Here is a 22,330-nt window from a genome sequence, read left to right on the forward strand (position 1 = left end):
GCATTAGATATTTCTATACATATAATATAGAGAGAAATTTTGGAGGGTTTGGAAATAATTTTCCTTCATTTTGTCTCACTTTATCCATTTCTGAAAATTTTATTTTTTATATTAATTTTAATTTTAGAGTTTTTAAAAAATTAAAAATTCAATTTTATCATTTTATATATAATCGGGTGAAATTGATAGAAAGTATAAAATTTGAAGACTAAAATTGTTATTATACCAATTAAAAATGTCACTTAATAGTCAAGTAATAAAAAAATAATTTTGAAAAATTTAGTGACTAAATTGTAACTTTTCTTAAATTAAATGATAAAAAAAAACTTACACTAATTGTGTAGTTACCCAATAATAAACTAGTTTACAAAATGAGCAACCTTTGATTTCAACATTTTAAAGACAGACATGGCCTATAACTGGTACGGCTTTCTAAGCCTCTATCTGTACCCAAAAAACAAAAAAAGAAAGCCATACGTACATGGCCTAAAACGGCATCAAATACAAACCTTAAGAAAAGCATCTTCCTAATTTAATTCTGAGTTAGTCCGTTGTCACGACTCACCATTTTCCCTAAAGTACAAATAGAACATATGTTGGGACATGAATCCGAGTAATATAGTTGCGCAACTCTTGGAAGGTGGGAAAACTTGGATGACAGCAGCATATGTACTATCTTCCTTTGAGATCCACAAGCTGTGAGAAAACGGCACTTCGGTTTGAATCAACGTCATCGTTAACTATCGCTTCATCAGCAGCGATGGTTGCTGTATGTGTAGCATAAGCATTATTGGCCTTGTTTTCAGCCACTAGCATCCCTCCTGGATGTTCCTCCAATTGAAGGGAAAACTCGAGATTCCACAGCACATCACCCATCGAAGGTCGATCAGTCCCATGATCCAATAAACACTTTCCTGCAATCTCAGTGAATTTCCTAAGGCACTCTGGATTAATCCTTCCCTTAAGATGGGGATCAATGATTTCATGGAGTGTTCCTTTCCTTTCGCAAATCCGAGCATAATCGCCAAGACTAACTTGTTCCTTAGGCAAGCTCGCGTCTAGTACTGGTCTAGCACACAACACTTCGAAAAGGACTACTCCAAAGGAGTAAACATCGGATTTTTCGGTTAATTGTTGCCTACGGAAATATTCGGGGTCCAAGTAACCAAAACTACCTTTCACCATTGTACTAACATGATCTTGTTCTAGATTTGGACCAGTTTTCGATAGTCCAAAATCAGAAACTTTGGCAACCCATTTCTCATCCAATAAAATGTTTGTAGTCTTAACATCTCTGTGTATGATTGTGTGCCTTGCGCCAGTGTGAAGATAGTGAAGTCCTCTTGCAGCTCCAATGCATATTTCCAATCTTTGCTTCCAAGGCAAGGGAGGTTTATTCGTCTTATACAAATGTTCCCTTAAGGTCCCATTAGCCATATAATCATAGACCAAAATCATCTCTCCGCCTTCTTCGCAAAATCCGATTAATGACACTAAATGCCGGTGTCTAAGCTTCGACAGCATCTCGATTTCGGTCTGGAATTCGTGTACTCCTTGTTCCGAAGAAGGGTTTGATCTTTTGATGGCAACTTTAGTTCCTCCATCTATAGTACCCCTGTAAACATTGCCAAATCCTCCAACACCAATAACGCGTGATTCGTCGAAGTTCTTGGTGCCATGTTTTATCTCCGACAAAGAGAAATGCCTGCAGAGACCGGCAGCAAGGTTCGAAATCTGGCTACCGGGAAAGGTTTTTCCGGTTGACGATGAATGTGAACTGCCATACGTTATCACCGAACTGAGAGTTTTTCCGGTTTTCTTCTTTTTCTTTACAACAACAACAACAACAATGGCAACCACTAAAGCACAACTAGCAACCCCTCCAGCAACCCCACCAGCAATTAATGGCCCATTTCTAGCCTCTGACTCTGAGAATCGTTTACTTTCTGCTTCTGCTTCTGCATCAGTAAGCATTTGGGACGGCACCGGATTCGGACCAGCCAAATTCATATTGGAGTCGTTCATTTTGAAAATCTCCAATCCGTTAAGAAGTGCATTAAGATGCTTGGGTTTCATTGATACGGTGGGATGCAATTGCACCCACATCTCCTCGTCTCCGGGACGATCCGAAACATAGGCCGCAAAATCTTTATAAATAGGTCTCCCCTGACCTCCAACCCATGCAATTATATCACTCGGACTTTGTGCTGTTTGATTGTTAATATAAATATCAAACACTCTTTCATTGATTTTATTAACCTCATACTCACAAAAATGGAGCCTAACAACATATGTGAAATTTGCATCAACTTGAAAAATCCAAGTGAGATTATAATTTGCATTAACGCGCGCACTCGGCCCCATCGTTCTCCCCGTAGAGTACACATCCACCGGCGCAATCACTTCCGGTACGCTTTTCGAGTATTGGATGCTTAAGTTTTTATCGGCCCTGGACGTCACACCGATCCCGCTGCCAAACAAATACGGGAAATCGTCGTACCACGTTCGAGTAAGCCCGGAATCTTTGTTGGGAGGAATGAACTGTCCACCTACGTTTAACCTAAACATTGTTTGCAACGTACAGCTAGTGAGTTCCAAGTATTGATCACTAAATCCAAGGAAAATTGCAGGCTTTTGGAATATATCAGGCATAGGGACCAGTTCAATGCCATTAACGTAAGCATATGATCCCTTAGCGGGAGTGATGGTAACATTGAGATCACCCGATCCAACGGGTGTTAAACAGAATTCTCTTATAATGTAACCCTGCGTGAAAGCTTTTGCGGTGATGGCGCCGCTGAAGTTGTGGAGAAGAGTGACGCCGTTGGCCACGACGGAGAAATAGGAGGTGAAAGGGTCGAGACCGTTGTAAGTGGAGGGGTAAAAATAGAGCCTGAGCCAATGGCGGGTATTGGGTGTAACGGGAAACTTGTACGATGTTGATGATGATTTGAAAATCCTCGCCGTCATGTATGGAACCGCTGTTGGCAACGAAGGGTCCTGATATTGAGCCGTGGCGGCCTCTGTATCACGGGAAGAGGTTAAAAACTTGGCGTCGGGACCCCATTTCCGACCATCGGCATCGGTGGCGGCGTCTTCTGATGCTCCACAAGAAAGGATATAGCCCTTGTGTGTTGAATCTGGATTACTTTTTGCAAGAAAATGAGTAAAAAAACAATAACAAAGAGCGAAAAGCAAGGTTTTAGAGATGGATTTCATCATGTTTGAGAGAAAAAAAAATTTCAGGAAATGAGAGAGAGAGAGAGAAACAGGGTAAGAAGCAGATTTTTTTATTTATTATTTCCTAATTCAAAACATTGATGAAATCCATAGATTAGTGGGGAAATTTTCAGGTGAAAATCAAAGAATTACGTTAAAAGAGCGAGTGGAATGAATGGTGACTAATTTAAGTATTAACATAAAATAGATGAATTGAATGGCCTTTCTATAGAAGGGGGCCACTTGGCCTTTCTTTAAGCTTTTAGGCTTACCATCTCTGAAACTCCCCTTGCTTTCCACTCTATAACCGATTTAAAATTCTGTTATTTTATCCCTATTCAATTTTTTTTTATTTCTTAAAATGTCAGATAATTTAAATTAGTATCATCCTTCAAAATATAATTTTGGACATCAATAAAATAATGTCACGTTATCAAATTTTAAAGATATGTAAATAATATTATGACATTTTCTTTAATTTAATTTAACTTTAATTAAATTACATAAACACCATTAAAATTTTGAGAAAAAAATATATTGGAACTATAGCTGAAAAATATCATAAAAGTTTTAAAAACCGAAATAAATAATTAAAATTTATAGCCACCACTAATTGTATTATCAAATTATGTCACTTGATTAAAAATTAAAATGAAAATGAAAAAGAAAAATTTGACTGCTTTGGAATAAAATAAAAAAATGGTTACACAAAATAAAAATATTAGTTTTAGGAAAATGACTATTGTAAAAGAAGAAAAGATGTTTGTTTATTATTTAAAATTAATTATTTTAGGTAATGTATTTAAAGTTAAATTAAATTGAAGAAGATAGTAGATATAGATAATTCAAAGGGATCAAATGGAAATGATACTCTGAATCATAGAACTATAATGAAATATACGATCAACCAACATTTATCGAATTTAAAAAAGAGTCAAAAGAAATGTTTCGATCCTCTTATTTTGACTTCTTAGATTAAGAGATTCATGAATCGGGATCCTAATGCATATGGATACAAATGGTCCAGTGGGAGCAAGAATTTCCCAGGAGCATTTGGAACATTTCGTTTCTGAGCAGAAGAGTCGTTTTCAATTAGTGTTAGATCGATTACGTATTAATCAATATTCGATTGATTAGTCTGAGGTTATTGACAAAAAAAAATTGTCTAAGTCACTTCGTTTCTTTTTGTCCAAGTTGCTTCTCTTTTAGTCTAACTCACTTCCTTTTTTCTTTGTGAGTTTCGGGAATATCCCCACTCATAGGTCTGAGATCCACATCTATGAATTCAAAGGTCCGAATGATCAACTTTGCAATCACTTGTTAGAATCAATAGGTCTTCAAATCCTTCATTTGAAAAAATTGAAACCTTTCTTTTGGATGATCATAATACTTCTCAAAAACCGAAAGTGTATAATAAAAGAATAGCTTATAGTAAGATGATCCTAAAAACTAAAATTTTTAGGCACCAATAAAATTTCGCCACATCATTAAATTTTAAGATAATAAATTATTATTATTATTATTATTTTATTATTATTATTATACACTCATCTATATTAAACCTATTCTCCAACTCTATTTTTTTTATAAAAAACATAAGTAATTAAAATAAAAAATCAAATAACATAGAAACTCTAAGAAATTTGCACAATTCTTATTAGTGAAGATTCAATAAAATATAATTTTTAATTTTAAAAAATGTAAAATAAAATATAATTATTCATTTTGCAACATAAATATGAGATTAACGATAATTGAATTCACAATTGGAAAAATGTTGTTTGATTTTCTCAATAATATGAGTTCTTATTATGAGTGAAATTGTTGATTAAAAAATTTGTTTTAATAATATTAATTTTTTATAAATTAGGAAAAACTGTGAGATAAAAATTTTATAAAAAAATTAGTTTCAAAATCATATAAACCATAAGATATAAACTTAGTTTCAAACTATTGGATAAGCACAAACAGTGGGATAAAAACTTATGTCAGCCTTAGAGTAAGTTTATTTTGAAATTATTTAATATTTTTATTTTAATTACTTATGACTCATCCCTAAAAAAATTGAAGAATAGATTAAATGTGAACGGGTGTATAATAATAATTTTAAATCTTTAAAATTTGATGATGTGTCAAAATTTTATTGGTGCCTAAAACTATAGTTTTAGGATCATAATAATATAAATTATTCTCATATAATAATACTTTGTTATCTTTAAAATTAGATAATGTGACAATATTTTAATTGTGCCTAAAAACTATGCTTTTAGAATTATCCTGATATAAGTTATTCCCATATTTAATTGCATCTCCTTTTTCTAACATTGTGTAAGTTCAAAGTAGTACGAATAATTAAAAAATTAGAAATTGACTCGAATAGAAGTGTTTAGACAGTTTATGGAAAGTAAATTTAAAAATATGGTTATTCAAACCAAATTGAATTATATTTTTATTATATAAAATAAATATTTTATATTTAAAATAGTGAAAATGTTTTAATTTTAAAACCTTTTAGAAATATTTATGAAAAAGGATTTGAAATTTTGTCTAATAATATTTAAAACCATAAAATAAATATATTTTATCAAAGTAAATTTAAAAATATGAAAAAACCAAAAACAAATCAAATCAAACTGAGTTATAATAAACGGCTCAAAAAATCCAAAAAAATGGAGCTAATACATGCAAGAGCGCGGAATCTTGATAAAATTATGTTTTATTGACTTTTTTTTTCAAGGTATCTATTGGAACGAGCCCAGTAACTAATCATTCGCATTCTGTAGGCCTATTAAGAATGTAGATGTTGGCCACAAATTTTAAAATTGTTCCATGCCCAAAATAAAAATCGAACCCTTAATTACTGGTTAAGGTATATAAACACATTTTGATTATTTGAAACTGTTATGGTATAAGTGAGAAATGAATGTGTATCAAATTCAATAATAAGTTAGAAGTAATTCGTATTACTTGCATTAATTATGAAATTTTGGTCAATTAATTAATGATATAATAGTCATTAATTTATCATGTGTGATTTAAACGAGAATATATATATATATATAACTCACATAAGATAATTTTAACATTAAATTTCAAAATTTTTATGATTTTAATTAGGGATTAAAATTTTCCAATAATCAAACTCGAGAACTTTGAAAGGATGAGTCCTATAAACTTTTAAAGTAATTAGGCAATCGATATACAATAATTAAAATAGAAGGCTTAAAGATAAATTTGGCCACTAACGTTACATGTTTTGTCAAAATCACTTTAATTGTATTTTTGAGCATTTTTTGCCATCAACCTTTATTCTTTTTCAAATTATTTTTTATTTTACAAATTTGATGAAAGTATCGTTAAAAAAGTTAACAAGATGATGTAGAATTTCATACGTGGAATATTTTTAATGAGATGTAATTTATTACTTAGATAACCCAACAAAATAATTACATGTGGAAAATAAAAAATAAAAATAATTCATGAAGTTAAAAATATAAACGTAATTATCTAAAAAAGTTTTTAAATGAATGCACACATTTAGTATTTTCGGTTCAATTTATTAATTACCTTTTGAAACCTCTTAGAAAACAAACGTAAGCATTTATTTTGAAACCTTTGTTTAGATAATTACGTTTATTTTCTTTAAATTAAGAATTATTTTTTAATTTCATGTATGATTTATTTATTTTATTATTTTTCATATGTGATTATCTTATTGTGTTACCTAAGTAATAAATCACATCTTATTAAAAGTATTCCTCATCATCCACGTTAAATTTTTTAACAGATACTTTCATCAAATCTATTAGAAAAGAAGTTTGAAAAAAAAGGTTGATGGCCAAATAAGGCTCAAAAATACAATTAGGACCATTTTGACAAAACATGTAAACGTTAATGGCCAAATTTATCATTAAGCCAAAATAGAATTTAACCACGTAAATCTTATACCTCTAATATTGATGCAAACAAATAAAATTAATATGGGTGATAATTAAAGAACCATCTAAAAATAATTATATAAAGTAGAAATTTATAGTGGCCAATAGGGGTGTTCAAAATTCGGTTAAAATTCGGTTAAAGGTCGGTTTATTTATTATATATTTTATACTTGTTTTAACCAAAAATTTATAGTAGAAATTTATAGTTTTATCAGAGGTCGGTTAAAGGTTTTTTGGAATTTCATTTAACAGTTAATTCGGTTCGAAATCGGGTAATTAACTAAATTAACCGAACTTAATAAATAATATTATATATTAGGCTATTACTAGTTCGGTTAATTCGGTCAAATGAACATTATAAATTTATTTATTTATTATATATTTTATACTTGTTTTAACCAAAAATAAAATAAAACATATAAATTTCAGTTAATTCGGTTAACTGACCGAATTAACCGAAATATTTTGATTCGGTTAATATTTGTTTGAAAAAAATTCGGTTCAGTTAACGATTAAAAGATTACAAAATTCGATTAATTCAGTTAATACTAGCTCGGTTTGGTTAACCGATCAGTTAACTGTTTGAACACTCCTAGTGACCAAAGCTGAGGAGTTTCTCTATTTCTGAAGGTAATGATAATATGGGTGAATTTGCGCGAGTTGAGTGCAAAATGAATATGTTACTATGTGTCCGTATGTTATAAATTGAAACAACTTATTGTACACGATGTAGTTCTAAGTTTGGCACAAACTGAAACAAATGAGAGAATAAACACGAAAAATAATTATATAGTTTAGATTTAATTTACGTATGTGGCTTTGTGTAGAGAAAAATTTTATTACTAAATTATCTATACAAGCAATAATTTAAACTCAATCTAACAAATTTAAAGAAAAATAATTATCTTAAAAACCTAGAAATGGAAGAAACTCTCCCTCCGGTTGACTTTGTGGTTGGAACGAACTCTACGAGTTCGAATAATGGTGTGGGTAGGGCAACGAAGAAGGTTAGGCGACATATGGATGAGCCTTCAGATTCGACTAATCCGACTGTGGATGGAAATGGACAGGCCATATAGATTGAGACTGTGAATACGACGAGGATATCTTATAAAACTAAATTGATGGGTGATCCAACGAGTCACAATTCGATGATAGATTTAGAGTAAAATTTTGAATTGTAGGATGGAGACGTAACCACGGTGTTAGTGGGTGGAGTTCCATCAATTACTTTCTCCGATCATGTTCAACAATTTATAGAGCACAAAATGGCCCTAACTGTTGTGGTGAAGCTATTGGGGAAGAAGATAGGGTTTAATACATTGCTAAATAAGGTCTCTTCACTGTGGAAACCACCGGGTCGATTTCAATTGATGGATTTGGAAAACGATTTCTACCTTGTTCATTTCCAGGACAATGATGATTCTGACAGAATTCTAATGGGTGGTCCATAGGTAATCTTTGGTCATTACCTAACGATAAGACCTTGGTCCTCAGATTTCTTGGCTGCTAACACAGAAGTAGATAATCAAATTGTTTGGATAAAATTGATTGGTTTATCGAAAGGATACTACTCAGAAATGCAGCTTCGGGCTATAGGCCAAACAATTGGGCCGGTGATTAAAATTGATGAACATATGAACACAGCAATATGAGGAAGGTTCGCTCAGTTGGCGGTGTGTATAGATCTCAGGAAACCTTTTATTTCCAAGGTTCGAATAAATGGTAAAACGCAGAGGGTCGAATACGAGTCTTCACCAAATATCTATTTAACTTATGGGTTGTATGTGCATACAACTGTACTCTGTTTAGGGGGAGAGACAGACATTATGGGAAACTCGACGGACACCACTGCACTAGTTACGGAGGAATCAAATCTTATTAATAAGGTTGAAAAAGAATAATTTGGTCCTTGGATGTTAGTGGAATGAAAACAGGGAGAAAGGCTTAAAGGGTCTGAAATAGTGGCTAACGGTGGTCAAGACACCCGATTAAAGGGATCACGTCTCTTTATTCTGGGGGAGGGCAAAATTGATAGTGCAACCATTAATCACGGACTTGATTCTATTGCTAAAGAAGGAAACAACGAGGTTATGGTGGATTTGCTGAGATATGTGGAAGGGATGAGTTCGAAGGCGGCTGATAATGTCGGTGGGAATAGGAAAATTATTTCTAGGGAAAAAGGGAAAGGAGTAGCTATAGCTAATGGACATAGGAAAAATCTACAGATATTGAGACCCAATAATAGTGGTCCAGGGCTTCATTTAAGTAAAGGTGCTAATGGGTTAAATGATGGAGCAAGTTTGGTGAAATCGAGCTTTGATAGGCCGTTTGGTAATTTGAATACCCAAGCTGTGAATTTTAAGATGAACCTAGATAGAAATAAACACAAAGCCTATTGTCTTGTTATTGCACACGAATCAAGCTCTAGGAAAGAAAATGAAATGTTTCAATTTGGTGTTACGGGAAAGGAGAGTATGGGAAGAACAGTGGAGGTCACTGTGGAGGCGAAATGCACCATAAAAAACCACCTGATATCGGGCCGACGAATCATGATCAACCTATGGTGGGAATTTCAGAGGTTATGGAAGGCATCATTCAAGCCATTGAAACTTCCTATCAACAAAACAAACCGGAGGATTTATCAAATTCTTTGATGGTTGGTATGGAAGCTGAAATGAATCAAGAAAAGGAGGTAAGTCGTTCATTCCTCAGCCATTAGTTTGATTGTGGGTTTCAACTATCTATTGCTTATGGTTATGGATTCTAAGCTGATTTTTTTAGAATTGTCAAGGAACAAAGCATCCCCAATTCCAAAAATTTATTAGTGAATATAGAAGGGAGTTTGACCTTGATTTTTTTTTCTTTTTGAAACGCGAATTAGTGGTGAGCGTGCTGAAGTTATTGTGAGGAGAATTGGTTTCTCGAACTCGTGTAGAGTTGAAGTGGAAGGCTTTGCTGGGGGAATTTGGGTTTTCTGGAAAGATAATGTACATGTTGAAATTCTTGATTTACAACCTCAAGCAATTCATTTGAGGATCTGGGGTACTTATTGTTCTTCTCAGTTTCTTTGTACAACTATCTATGCTAGTCCTCAACCGACAAAAAGAAAAATATTATGGGAATATTTGGGTTCATTGGCAAAACAAATTATTGTGCAATGGGTTTTGGCTAGAGATTTCAATGCTATTTTAGATTCTTCAAAATGGATTTGAGGTATAGATTCGACAAGAAATGGATATCTGTATTTTCGGGAATTCATGTTTAATTACAACATCTGCGATTTAGGCTTTTGTGGGTTACAATTTACTTGGAGTAAATGGGGTCTGTCTCAGTGGTTAGACCAAGCAGTGGGTAATGCAGCTTGGTTCTCCTTTGCGTCGAATTGTCATGTTCGAAACCTTTATCATCTAAAATCCTATCATCATCTGATTTTATTTTATTTAGAGCCGAAGCAAAGAAGAGAAGTTAGACCGTTTCATTATTTGGAAAGTTGGATGTTACATATGAATTTTAAAGGGCTGTTTTCTTAGAGTTGAAGGAATGATGTTTCTGTGGTGGACAATTTGAATTAGTTTCAAGTAGAGGTTCAAGACTGGAATAAGGCAGTTTACGGTAATATCTTTTAAAGAAAGTGCCAGTTAATTTCAGAACTTAAACGGGTGCAACGTATTATGGAATTAAGATACTCTCAGCGCATTCATAATAAAGAGTTGGAACTGAGGCTAGAAGTGGAGAAAATTTTGCATCATGAGGAATTATTATGGTTCCAAAAATCATGTTCTAATTGACTTGTGAAGGAAGAGAGGAATACCAAAGTTTTTCATAGTCGTACATTGGCTAGACGACAAAATAACAAAATTGTAGGTCTCAAAATTGATGGTGAGGAGTGGTGTTTTCAATCGATGAAGCTTAAGAAACATGTTGTGTATGACGTTCTTGGATGTAGAGATTCGTAAGGCAATGTTTGATATGGCGCCACTTAAAGCACTTGGAATTGATGGATTTCATGCAAAATTCTACTAATCACAATGGGATGTTGTAGGGTCGACGGTGTGTAGAATGGTTCAGTGGGTAATGGAGAGGTATCCTTTAGATCGAAGACTGAATAAAACATTGCTTGTCCTTATTCCAAAAGTTCAAGGACCTGAGAGGGTTTCGCATGTTAGACCTATTAGTCTATGTACGGTAGCTTACAAAATTATCACTAAAGCTATTGTCAACAAATTAATATCGATAATGATGAAACTGGTTAGTCAAAATCAAGCCAGCTTTGTGATGGGAAGAAATATTTCGGACAATATTATTGTCACTCAGGAAGCTGTTCATTCTATAAAAAAACTTTAAAGGAAGGAAGTTTGGATAATCCTTAAAATTGATTTAGAAAAGGCGTATGACAGATTAATGTGGGATTTCTTGGAAGAAACGTTGTCTAATGTTGGTTTTCCGACTACTCTAATTTCTGTTATCCTTAGCTGTGTGTCTTCATAATCTTTTCAAGTTCTTTGGAATAGAATGATGACTGAAGCTTTCTAACCTTCTCGTGGTATCTGGCAAGAGGATCCTCTATCACCTTATTTATTTTTTCTATGTATAAAGCGGATGGGGCATCTAATCAATGAAGCAGTTAATAAAAAAAAGATGGGTTCCATTGTGATTGTCTAGGAAGGGACCGAATATTTCTCATTTGTTTTTTGCAGACGACTTATTGTTATTCTATTAGGCTAATTTGAGGCAAGTTGATATTTTTACTGATATTCTATATCAGTTTTGCTACTACTTTGGACAAAAGGTGAACAAAGGTAAATCCCAAATCTTTTTTTCACCTAATGTTCCAGAAGAATTATCTTCGGCTATTTGTAGGAAAATGGAGTTTGTGTGCACTGATGATCTAGGGAAGTACCTTGGCATACCGATTTTACATGGGAGAGTTGGTATTCAGTCATTTGAGTTTGTTGTGAAGAAGGTCTGTAACAAGTTGAATGGCTAGGTTGTAAAGAAGCTTTTGTTGGCCGGTAAGGTTACGCTAGCAAAAGCAGTATTCCTATCTATTCCGAAATATTTCATGGCAACGGCTCAGGTTAATTTCAGCCTGTAGAGAAATTGAAAAGTTGGCTTAGAATTTTATTTGGGGATCAACGGTTGAGACGAGAAAGCCAGCACTATTTCATTGAGATGTTTGTTGTACTCCTATGGCTGTTGGTGGGCTTGGTATACGTTGCTTGATGGACCAAAATAAAATTTTCTTATTGAAATTAGGATTCCAGTTGCTTACGAAGACGGAAGCCTTATGGGTACAAGTTGTAAAAAAACAAGTATAATTTTTGTGGAGTTTCACCAACCGATATCTTAAGAAGTAATTGTTCTTCTTTTGGAGGTCGCTCATGAAATTTTGGCCAGAGGTACTCGAAAATGTTTATTAGGCAAGAGGGGATGGGCGTTTGGTGAATTTTTGGAATGACCTTTAGGTTCCTCAAGTGGTCATTTTGAGAACATGGCATACTAGAGGGTCAAGTTTGGATGATGCTCTTCGAATTAGTGATTTGGTGGATGATAATGGTAATTGGGATTGAGGCTATCTAAGAAATTTACTTCCTGACAACATTGTTTTGCAAATAGGCGTAGTAGTCCCACCTTCATTAGATGTTGGGCCAGATTGTCTTGCATGGAAATGGGTGACTAGAAGGATGTTCTCGTATATAAAACTTATAAGGGACTCCATCAATTTGATTTGGGTGTCAATGCACATACTTGGAAAATGATCTGCGAAGCAATAGTGCCTCAAAGAGTTACAATGTTCATGTGGACTCTATGGCATGGAAGAATTTGGACTAATGATGAAAGGGTAATGAGACACATGGCGAATGACAGAAGTTGTAGGAGGTGTAGCCATGTTGATGAATCAGGTATCCATGCTTTACGTGATTGCAATTTTGCTAAAGCAATGTGGTTGTCAATTGTGCCGAAACATAATCAGGTACAATTTTTCTCCTTTTGGCTTTAAGATTGGTTGCTGTGGAATTTCTAAAATATAGGTAATTATAGGTATCATGATATTGAATGGCAAATGTTCTTCCCAATTATTTGTTGGCTATTATGGAAAAATAAGAACATGTATTTGTTTTCGATCGGCCATAGTTGTGTGCAGGAAATTGTGGATATAGGTATAAGTTGGGCAAGAAGTTACAAGTGGTTGAACACGACACGATTGCATGATAATTTGAGGGTGACAACCAACCAGTGGGAATGTCCGACTAGAGGATGAGATAAACTTTATCTAATTAAATTGAACTATTTGATCTGTTAAAGTCATAAGAATTATTTATCATCTTTATCGTGATACATAAATGTCTTGTTTGGACTTAAACTCTTCGTAGTTGTTGATTTCATACTTAAAAAAAGGATATATTTCCTTCTTTTTTATTAAACGTGAGTACTTGGTATATTGACATTTTTTAAAATATTTATTTATTTTAATATTTTACTATCCCTATATAATCCACCAACCTCGTTAGATGCCTCGAATGCCAATTGGTCATCTCAGGTCTCAAAATAGTATAAAATACACACTAATCACTTATTTGTGCAAAGAACTAAAACTAAGTAAAAGCATGATAAAAACATATAAATTGTTCGGAAACAAGCTCTTTAAGCGTACTAGAGAGCCTAATTTGACATATTAAATTACGGTAGATCAACCCTAACCTACTTGTAGAGTCTAAAACTCTACTGAAAATGCACCAAATAATTTCTTTTTGATTAATAGATAAAGATTCAATTTTTTACAAAACCTTAGAGTAAAAATGAATTCTTCCATAGCAAAATGAAAGTCAAGCAAGCAAATGTCTAAAAAAATAAACCATAACTCAAACTCCAAATTCAGACTTTAAATTGCAACAATAGAATTGTAATAATAGGAGCAGCAGAAATAATAGCAGCAGCAACAATAATAGTAACACACATTAATTCACACTGTGAATTGCAACAGTAGAATTGCAATAGTAACATGCATTACTCCTCCATTTTGCAAGATTTCTAGAATTGGATTGGTGGTCAAACTGGTGGTCAAATCGGTTAGGCCACCGATTTGTCGGTTCGATGTTCAATTAAATTAAATCATTCAAAAGTTTATAAAAAAATTTTTAAAAATATATTAGAAATCCAATTCAACTAGTTCAATTGGTTTTTTACTGAATTCAATCAATTCATATTGGCTCTTGATTCTATCAGTCCATATGGGTTATCAAGTCAACCAATTCAATGTCCTTTTCTAGATCAGTATCCCAACCAATTCTCAATCCAATCGGTCCAGCCAACTATTCCGATTCAATTGAAAAATCTTGCCATTCTAACAAAAAATCAAATTAGTTGTGTCACGAGGTGTGCCAAGCTCAAGTGGCACATAATCTTTAGATTTCACAAATTTTTCAACCCATAACATAATGAACAAGTGAGTCCAAACATATGAAACTACTTCTCCCATTACAATGTTTAAATCAAATTAGCAAGTTAAGTTCCAAGCAATATTATATCAAGGATTCAATATGTAATCAGGTAAGCTACAAAACAGCCATAAAACCAAATGAATGCAAGTTTCTTGTAAAATTTGATGCACAACTTGTAGTAGCAAATGTTCTAAGACAAAATGTAACAAGTCAATTTCTCTCATCTGCTCCTTTCTCCCCTTGTCAGTTTACACCAAATTCATTAAAGGGAATAAGATAAGATGTTACATCATCACAACAAGAGTTGTAATTTGTAGAATAATATGGACATTTTCCAGAATTGTTCATGAAGATCGAAATGTCTTCAACATGATCTACATATGTTGCAACATTGTGTTTCATTCAAGCATCAATCTTTTATTAATCTTCAAAACTGATATGTGATTGATTTTTTCTCACACTTTCTTGTGAATTCTTCAACCCGTGGTTTATCTTGTGGGAACACCTTGTGCCATCTAAAATCATTGAAAAGCTTATAACATAAAGGTCTAATATGACCTGCAACACCACAATAATAACATATAGGTTTACCTTTCAACTTGTTCCATACTTCTTGTGATCGAGATATTGTTCTTTGAGATGTGACAACATGAGATGAAACATTCTTGGTATTTCTCCATATTCTATCATTGATCAACCTTTTAAAAAGAGTCGAATTTGACTATCCACATTTCAAAAAGAGTCGGATGATTGTTTTTCTAATGAAAATACTAACTAAAACATTAAATTTTTAAATATTATAATTCAGATGGCAATCCACGTACAAAATCATTTGAATCGAACAAATAGATATAAAGTAGCAAAATAATTTTTTTCTATTGAAAACTTATACTTCTATATGATTTCAAATTTCATTTCGTTGCTATTAATTTTACTTATTTGTACACAACTTAAAATTTGTTAAGGTTAAATTATTAGATTTTGTATTGTAATAGAAATATTTAAGTTACAACATTAAATCCTCTTAACTTTTTTATTTACAAATTTTAATCCAATCATTCAAAACTTTCAATTTGGCCTGTTTATACATGTCATGTGTTCATTTGGATAAATTTCAAAACAAGCCAAGTTGATATATATATGTATATATATATATATGAATGACGTGGCATATATTATTGGACAGAACTTTGAGTAAAGAAAATATTAATGATCTCAATTATTATATTATAATTAAATCAAACATCCCTAAATTATGATTTTTATTTTAAATTAGTTCTTAAGCTTTAAAATATTCTAATTATATCCTTAAATTATCGATGTTATACCATTAAGGCATTTTTATTACTAAAGTCGTTATTAGACATCATATATCATGTGTCATAGGGCAAAATACCAAAAAAACCCTTTTTTTTTAATTTACCGAAATGGGCCCGATATTTTATTATTTACCGGAATGGGCTATTTTCCCCGAAAACGCGTCACTGTCAGTGCGATGTCAGGGAACGTGTCAGTAAAACGCGTCCCTGGGGGCGCTCTTTGCTTACGTGGACTCAAAGCGCACTTACGAGGACGCGTTTTTCTGCCATGTAGGCAAAGCGCGCCCCCAGGGACGCGTTTTGTTGCCACGTAGCGCTCCCCTGGGGATGCGTTTTCCCCGCGCGTGAACAGTGCAACGATCATTTTTTTACCGTTGCCTCCCCAACGGTAAAAAAAACCCTATAAAACCCTCCCACCCTTTCATTTTTTTCACAAACTAATACTCTCTTAATTATTTTCTCAATTTGCTCTCAATTTGCTCTCAATTTCCTTCCAAATTTCTCTCAAATCCATATTTAATTTTATTTGCTCACAATTTCCTCTTAAATTTATCTTAAATCCCTATTTTAATTATTTTAAAAAATTATTTTTTAAATTTTTTTAAATCGTAAAAATTTGTACTAATTTAGCAATGGTCGGAGAATTGATTAGTATTGATAACCAGCACATATCCATCGAACAAATGAAAATGGTAAGTGTTAAATTTATTTTTTAAAAATTATTTAAGATTTTTTTATTTATGCATTTTTAGATAATTATTAATTTATTATTTGTTATAAAAGTCTGTAGATCGGATATTAAAATGTTATATCCGAAATATGCATGGTCCTCCATCACCGTTGGTAGAGAATTACTTGCGGGAAGCGGGTTTTTGACACGTGGCGACGGTAGGCCGGGGATGCAAGTTGGACCCGAAACTTATCAGTGCGTTGATCGAAAGGTGGAGACCCGAGACGCACACATTCCATCTTCCATGTGGAGAGTGCACTATCACTTTGGAATATGTAAATCTGCAATTGGGATTACCGGTGGACGGGTACCCAAAAACTGGGTCTGTTCAATCTAGCGATTGGGGAGCGGTGTGCTACGAGCTTTTGGGCGCTATTTCGGAGAAAATTAACGGAGGTCAGATCGAGATGGGCTGGCTACGAGACACATACCCGGAGCCGGATGATGATTCAACTGAAGTAGAAAGAATTCAATATGCTCGGACATACATTCTTCAGATAATTGGAGGTTATCTGATGCCTTACTTGTCATGGAACCTCGTACATCTAAGATGACTGCTGAAACTCGTTGATTTTAAAACAGCTGGTGAATTGAGTTGGGGGTCTGCTGTCTTGGCAACATTATATCGGGAGATGTGCGAGGCGACACGACCGAGTAAAGTAAAAATCGGAAGAATTCCAATCATCAGATGACTCCCCCGGTGTTATTGCAAACGCAATTGGAAGAATTCTCCCACCGCCATCCTGTGCCATTGTAAGCAATAACCGATGAGTATACCTACCAAACATGAAGGTACCGTCAATTTGTACCAATGGCTTGCAGTATGGAAATGCGTCTCGGCATTGCTTAAAGGTTCAAAACAGGCATTTGAACACTTGGCATCCATGTAGCAATCGGCCATTGTAGTACGCACGTTCCGTTTCAAGGTCTGTGATAACACCTGGGACGTATCTCTTTAGCACTTGACACCACTGCCATATTTCATTAAATGAGGCGTCCCACCCACTATGCATCTTCTCCAACGCCTTCTACTTAGCTATCCAAGCCTTGTGGTAAGAGGGCGTGTACCCCATTTGGCTACAAATATTGGCAATTAACACCGGCACTGAAGTCCTGGGATCTACTTTCACCGTGAGCAGTATCAAGCTAGCTAACATAGCTGAATCCATCTTGTGATGATCTTGTGAAACACCTATAAACGGAGTACATTAAATAATGCAACATTACATAATAACAATATTATTCAGAAACCGTCAATACTGTACCTGCAACACATGTATGTGGACCTTTGTACTTTTTTATCTCTCACAACCCTGTCTTTTTCCTCAACGAGGCGTAAATTTTCCATGAACATGTGCTGTCTTGCACGGCACACTTCGCCTCAAACTTATCAGATTTGGATTTAACGACGTGGTAGTTAACGCCGTTTTTGATGCTATGTTATTTTAAAGCACCAATAAAACTATCTTTGTTGGAAAACTGATTACCAACTTCAAATTCACCCAAATCTAGCCCCCGAACTTGTACGATCACGCAACCGGTATGGTAGATTTGGAAACTCCAACGCATCATCTGCAGACAGATCGACATTATGCATGTGGGCTGGAGGTGAGTATGCTCTGAATCGTGGATTTTCTTCTTCATCTGAACTCTTTTCAGCATCTTCAGGTTCTGTTAGAATAGGCTCTGGTTTAGAAAATAAGTCAACTTCTGCACCATCGCGCTCGGGCTCTCGAGGTGGATCCACATCGGAGTCATCTTCTAACCCACCATCATCTGTAGCGTACGAGGTCCCCTCACCGGTGGACGTCGTAGGGAGTACATCATCCCTTCTTCTAGGCATTTCATAACGTCCCCAATTGGATGTAGATTGCCAACCACTAGAACTTGATGCCGTTCCCCAGTACGTATTTCCAGCATCAAACATCGAGCCACCGACGTACATGTCCCATCCACCGACAGAGTGTCTTACAGAGGATGTGCATTCCACACCGCTGCCAAACATGAGTTGTTCCGTGTTTTGTAACCCGCTATCCGAGTGTCGGCTAGGGGTCGTGTATACATCTCGAACACCGGTTGCAAGTACATTATTTGGCGATGTAAATTGTACATATAACTCAATATAAGGTGCTCCACTAGCAAGATGAGTCTGCACCATTGTCTCCAAGAACACCTTTTATGTCGAACGAGTCATATGTCACCGGATCAACGGAAGAACAAAATCGATACGTAATATACAGAACTTTCATTGGCGTCGTTCCGAAAATTTTACGCCTAATTCTTTTACGAAGTTCTGTCAAATCTATGTTCTGGTTAAAAACTAGTCGCACCATATTCTCTGAAAAAAACAATATCGTTCTCGGTGTGGCAAACCTCACGATCATAGTAAATAACAACACTAATACGTTCACTCATATTTAATTTCTAACCTTCTTAACCTCTCTAAATTTTTTTGCTCTGTAACTTATGCAATCTGAGAACATTTTTTGCCTTATTTATAGCCTCACCCAAACATGCTACTGTAGCAAAAGTGCGTCCACGAGGGTGCGATTTCATAAATTCTTTTGATAAAGCATCTGCTTGAAGCGTTTTTTATACTATTCGCTCAGAAACGTCAACTCGAAATTTTTTTTCAGGACCAACTGTAGCAAAAACGCGTTCACGTGGGCACGATTTTAGAAATTCTTCTGATAAAGCATCCTGCTTGAAGTGTTTTTATACTATTTTCTCAGAAACGTCAACTCGAAATTATTTTTTCAGGACCAACTGTAGCAAAAGCGCGTCCACGTGGGCGCGATTTCAAAAATTCTTCTGATAAAGCATTCTAAACCCTAAACTCTAAACTCTAAACCCTAATCTCTTATTTGTTTAATTTTTTTCTCTAAAATCCTAAAAACCTTAAACCCTAACCCTGAAAACCTTAAACCCTAACCCTAAAAACCCAAAACCTAACGATGGAGAAACGGCAAAAATGCGTCCCTAGGGGCGCGCTTTGCCTACGTGGCAGAAAAGCGCGTCCTCGTAAGCGCGCTTTGTGTCGACGTAAGCAAAGCGCGCCCCCAGGGACGCGTTTTGCTGACACGTCCCCTGACATCGCGCTGACGGGGACGTGTTTTCGGGGAAAATGGCCAATTCCGGTAAATAATAAAATACCTGGCCCATTTCGGTAAATTTAAAAAAAACGGGTCTTTAATGGTATTTTGCCCTGTGTCATAACTTAAATTTTTTTTAAAGAAAACTGAATACTATAAAAAAGGATGTTGTAAATATCTTGGTTTTAAGGTTTTCAAAGCTTTTACAGGTGTTTTATCATTCACTCCCACTTTTTTCGGTTTTACTTTATTTTTCGTTTTACTTTTAAAAATTATGTGACAACTTTTACTTTTATTTAAAATTTTCATTTTAAGTTATGTCACATAATATTTCACGTGTCATTTAATGATTAAATTAACGATTTTAATAATAGAAGAACTTGATTGATATAACATTGATAGTTTGGCTATGTAATTAGAATACTTTAAAGTTTATAGACCAATTTAGAATGAGGGTGTCGTGTGAAATTAATTATAATTTTTAAATAAAAAATAGAAGGATTCAATTTTTTTACTTTTTAATTATGAGGACTAAATATCAAATATTTCTAAACTACAGGGAGTAAAAGTTGATTTTAACCAAATATTTAAGCAGGCGCAGGCTTGAGTTTGGTTTAAGAAACTGAGCGGTTTAGCCCAAATGAATGGGCTTTGTCTTCAAATGGCCGACAGCAAGAAGTTAGAAAACCGCGTAAAAGAACATCAATCAATGGGGGACTCCGGGCCGACTTGTTTCTTATAATAATACAAATTTCCTCGTTACCCACTTTCTCAGTGTTCACTTCGCGTTCTTCCCCGCAACGTATTGATTTTTTTATTCTTCTAATGTTTCTCTCTAATAAATAATGGCAGAGGAATTCAACAACTTCCCTCAAATGTATCTGGACATGAACATGGAAGTCCCACAACTCAAACCTTTGTCTTCTTCTTCTTCTTCTTCTTCTTCTTCTGCTGTGTTTGAAATCGAGGTTAATGCCACGTTTATCATTGTCGATGAACTGTTTGAGGAAGCCGGGAGGATTCTTTCTCAAGTGATACACGAGTTTCCTTTCGACGACTTGATTAACGACGGCAACGGTGCCGTTTTAGACATGCTTAACTCTATGCGAGTTCCGGTTCAACAGTCCATGGTGGAAGAAATAGCGACCACAGCAGTTCACTTGGCGGCGGCTGCTAGGGATGCAGATGGGAAGGTTTTGAGAATGGAAGTGGAGATTGAGGCTGTTGTAAATGAAGTGCCTGACTTTGGGAGTGATGATATGGATATCGAAGATGATGATGACGATGAAGGGGTGGCGATGGAAGTGGTGGCGGGGAGTTTGAGGAAGACGGTGGTTGAAACGGCGGAAAAAGATTGTACGATTTGTTTGGAAGAATTGGCAGTGGGTGGCGAAGCGGCTCGCATGCCTTGCTCGCATGTTTTTCACGAAGCTTGCATTGTAACCTGGCTAAAGAAGAAGAAATGTTGCCCTTGTTGTCGTTTTGATTTCTCTAACTTGAAAAGTGAAGTTTAGGGGTTTTAATTTTTTTAATATTAGTTTTAATTATTTTAAGAAGCTCCTGATTTTGCTTTTTCTTTGAAACAATTCCTAATGGTAGGAAATTGTTTCCGAAGTGTAATTTCATAAGTTTTATTAGAATAAAGTGATTTTGATTATGATTTTATCCATGCTAAGTTGAGTGATACTCAGAAAATAATTTTAAGAGAGTTTATCTTTTATTTAATGGGTAGATATCGTTTGATTTCAAATTTTATTAAAATTTAATGTGATTATTGAATATTGAGAGATGTTAGAAAAACATATATTAAAATTACGTTTTTGTCACATAATTTTCCAAAATTATTTATGTTTACATTTTGATAGTACTGCTTGAACCGGACTGGTCGCTCGAATCGAAAACTGGTCAGGAGAATGATCCTAAACCTTAAAATCCAAAAAAAAAAGATAGAAATGATAGCTTTCTTATTTTTATGTATAATAAATCTAGATAAAGGGATGTCAAGATTGTTAACAATAAAAAATAACAGAGTTTAAGTAAAGTAGAAGAGATGAGAGTAAGTGAAAATCTTCACATCAACTTTATTCAGAAAGGAAGCCTATAAATAGGCAGTACATATAACAGATGAAAGCTAAAAATTAGCAACTAGAAGAGAAAATTGGAACTGCAACCTAATAACTAAGGAAGTGATTGCATGAATAACAACTTCCTAAGGATTATGATATTAACAATAGACTAAAACAACTGACATTATTAATTTTACTTAACATTCCCTCCCTTAAACTAAAAGTTTTTGAAACATAGATAACTTCAAAGGCTTGGTCATTATATCAGTAATTTGATGTTCACTTTTGCAGTAGAAAAATCTATTGTTCCATCCTTTGTGAGACCCTTTAAGAAATGAAACTTCACATCTATGTGCTTACTTCTTCCGTGTAAAAGGAGATTTTTTGAAAGTTTAATGGTTGAGTTGTTGTCGCAATAGATTGCAATAGCTCCTTCCTTTTTGAACTACAAATCTTCAAGAATTTTCTTTAACCAAACCACTTGACACGCACATGAAGTTGCTGCAACGAGCGAAGTTGCA

At 34.4% G+C, this 22,330-nt stretch overlaps 2 protein-coding genes across 2 annotated transcripts; one reads left to right on the top strand and one right to left on the bottom strand.

The window, feature by feature from the left end:
* Positions 1–672: 672 nt before the first annotated feature.
* On the bottom strand, positions 673–3,222 carry LOC105796903 (receptor-like protein kinase ANXUR2). The gene has a single exon (XM_012626742.2). It carries the CDS (start codon positions 3,220–3,222, stop codon positions 673–675), a length of 2,550 nt encoding a protein of 849 aa, XP_012482196.1.
* Positions 3,223–20,560: 17,338 nt separating this feature from the next.
* LOC105796906 (E3 ubiquitin ligase BIG BROTHER-related) lies at positions 20,561–21,406 on the top strand. Its single transcript, XM_012626745.2, has one exon. It carries the CDS (start codon positions 20,589–20,591, stop codon positions 21,255–21,257), a length of 669 nt encoding a protein of 222 aa, XP_012482199.1. The 5' UTR covers positions 20,561–20,588; the 3' UTR covers positions 21,258–21,406.
* Positions 21,407–22,330: the final 924 nt, after the last annotated feature.

This window comes from Gossypium raimondii, chromosome 3 (genome assembly GCF_025698545.1).
Source record: "Gossypium raimondii isolate GPD5lz chromosome 3, ASM2569854v1, whole genome shotgun sequence".
In the NCBI taxonomy this organism is placed as follows: domain Eukaryota; kingdom Viridiplantae; phylum Streptophyta; class Magnoliopsida; order Malvales; family Malvaceae; genus Gossypium; species Gossypium raimondii.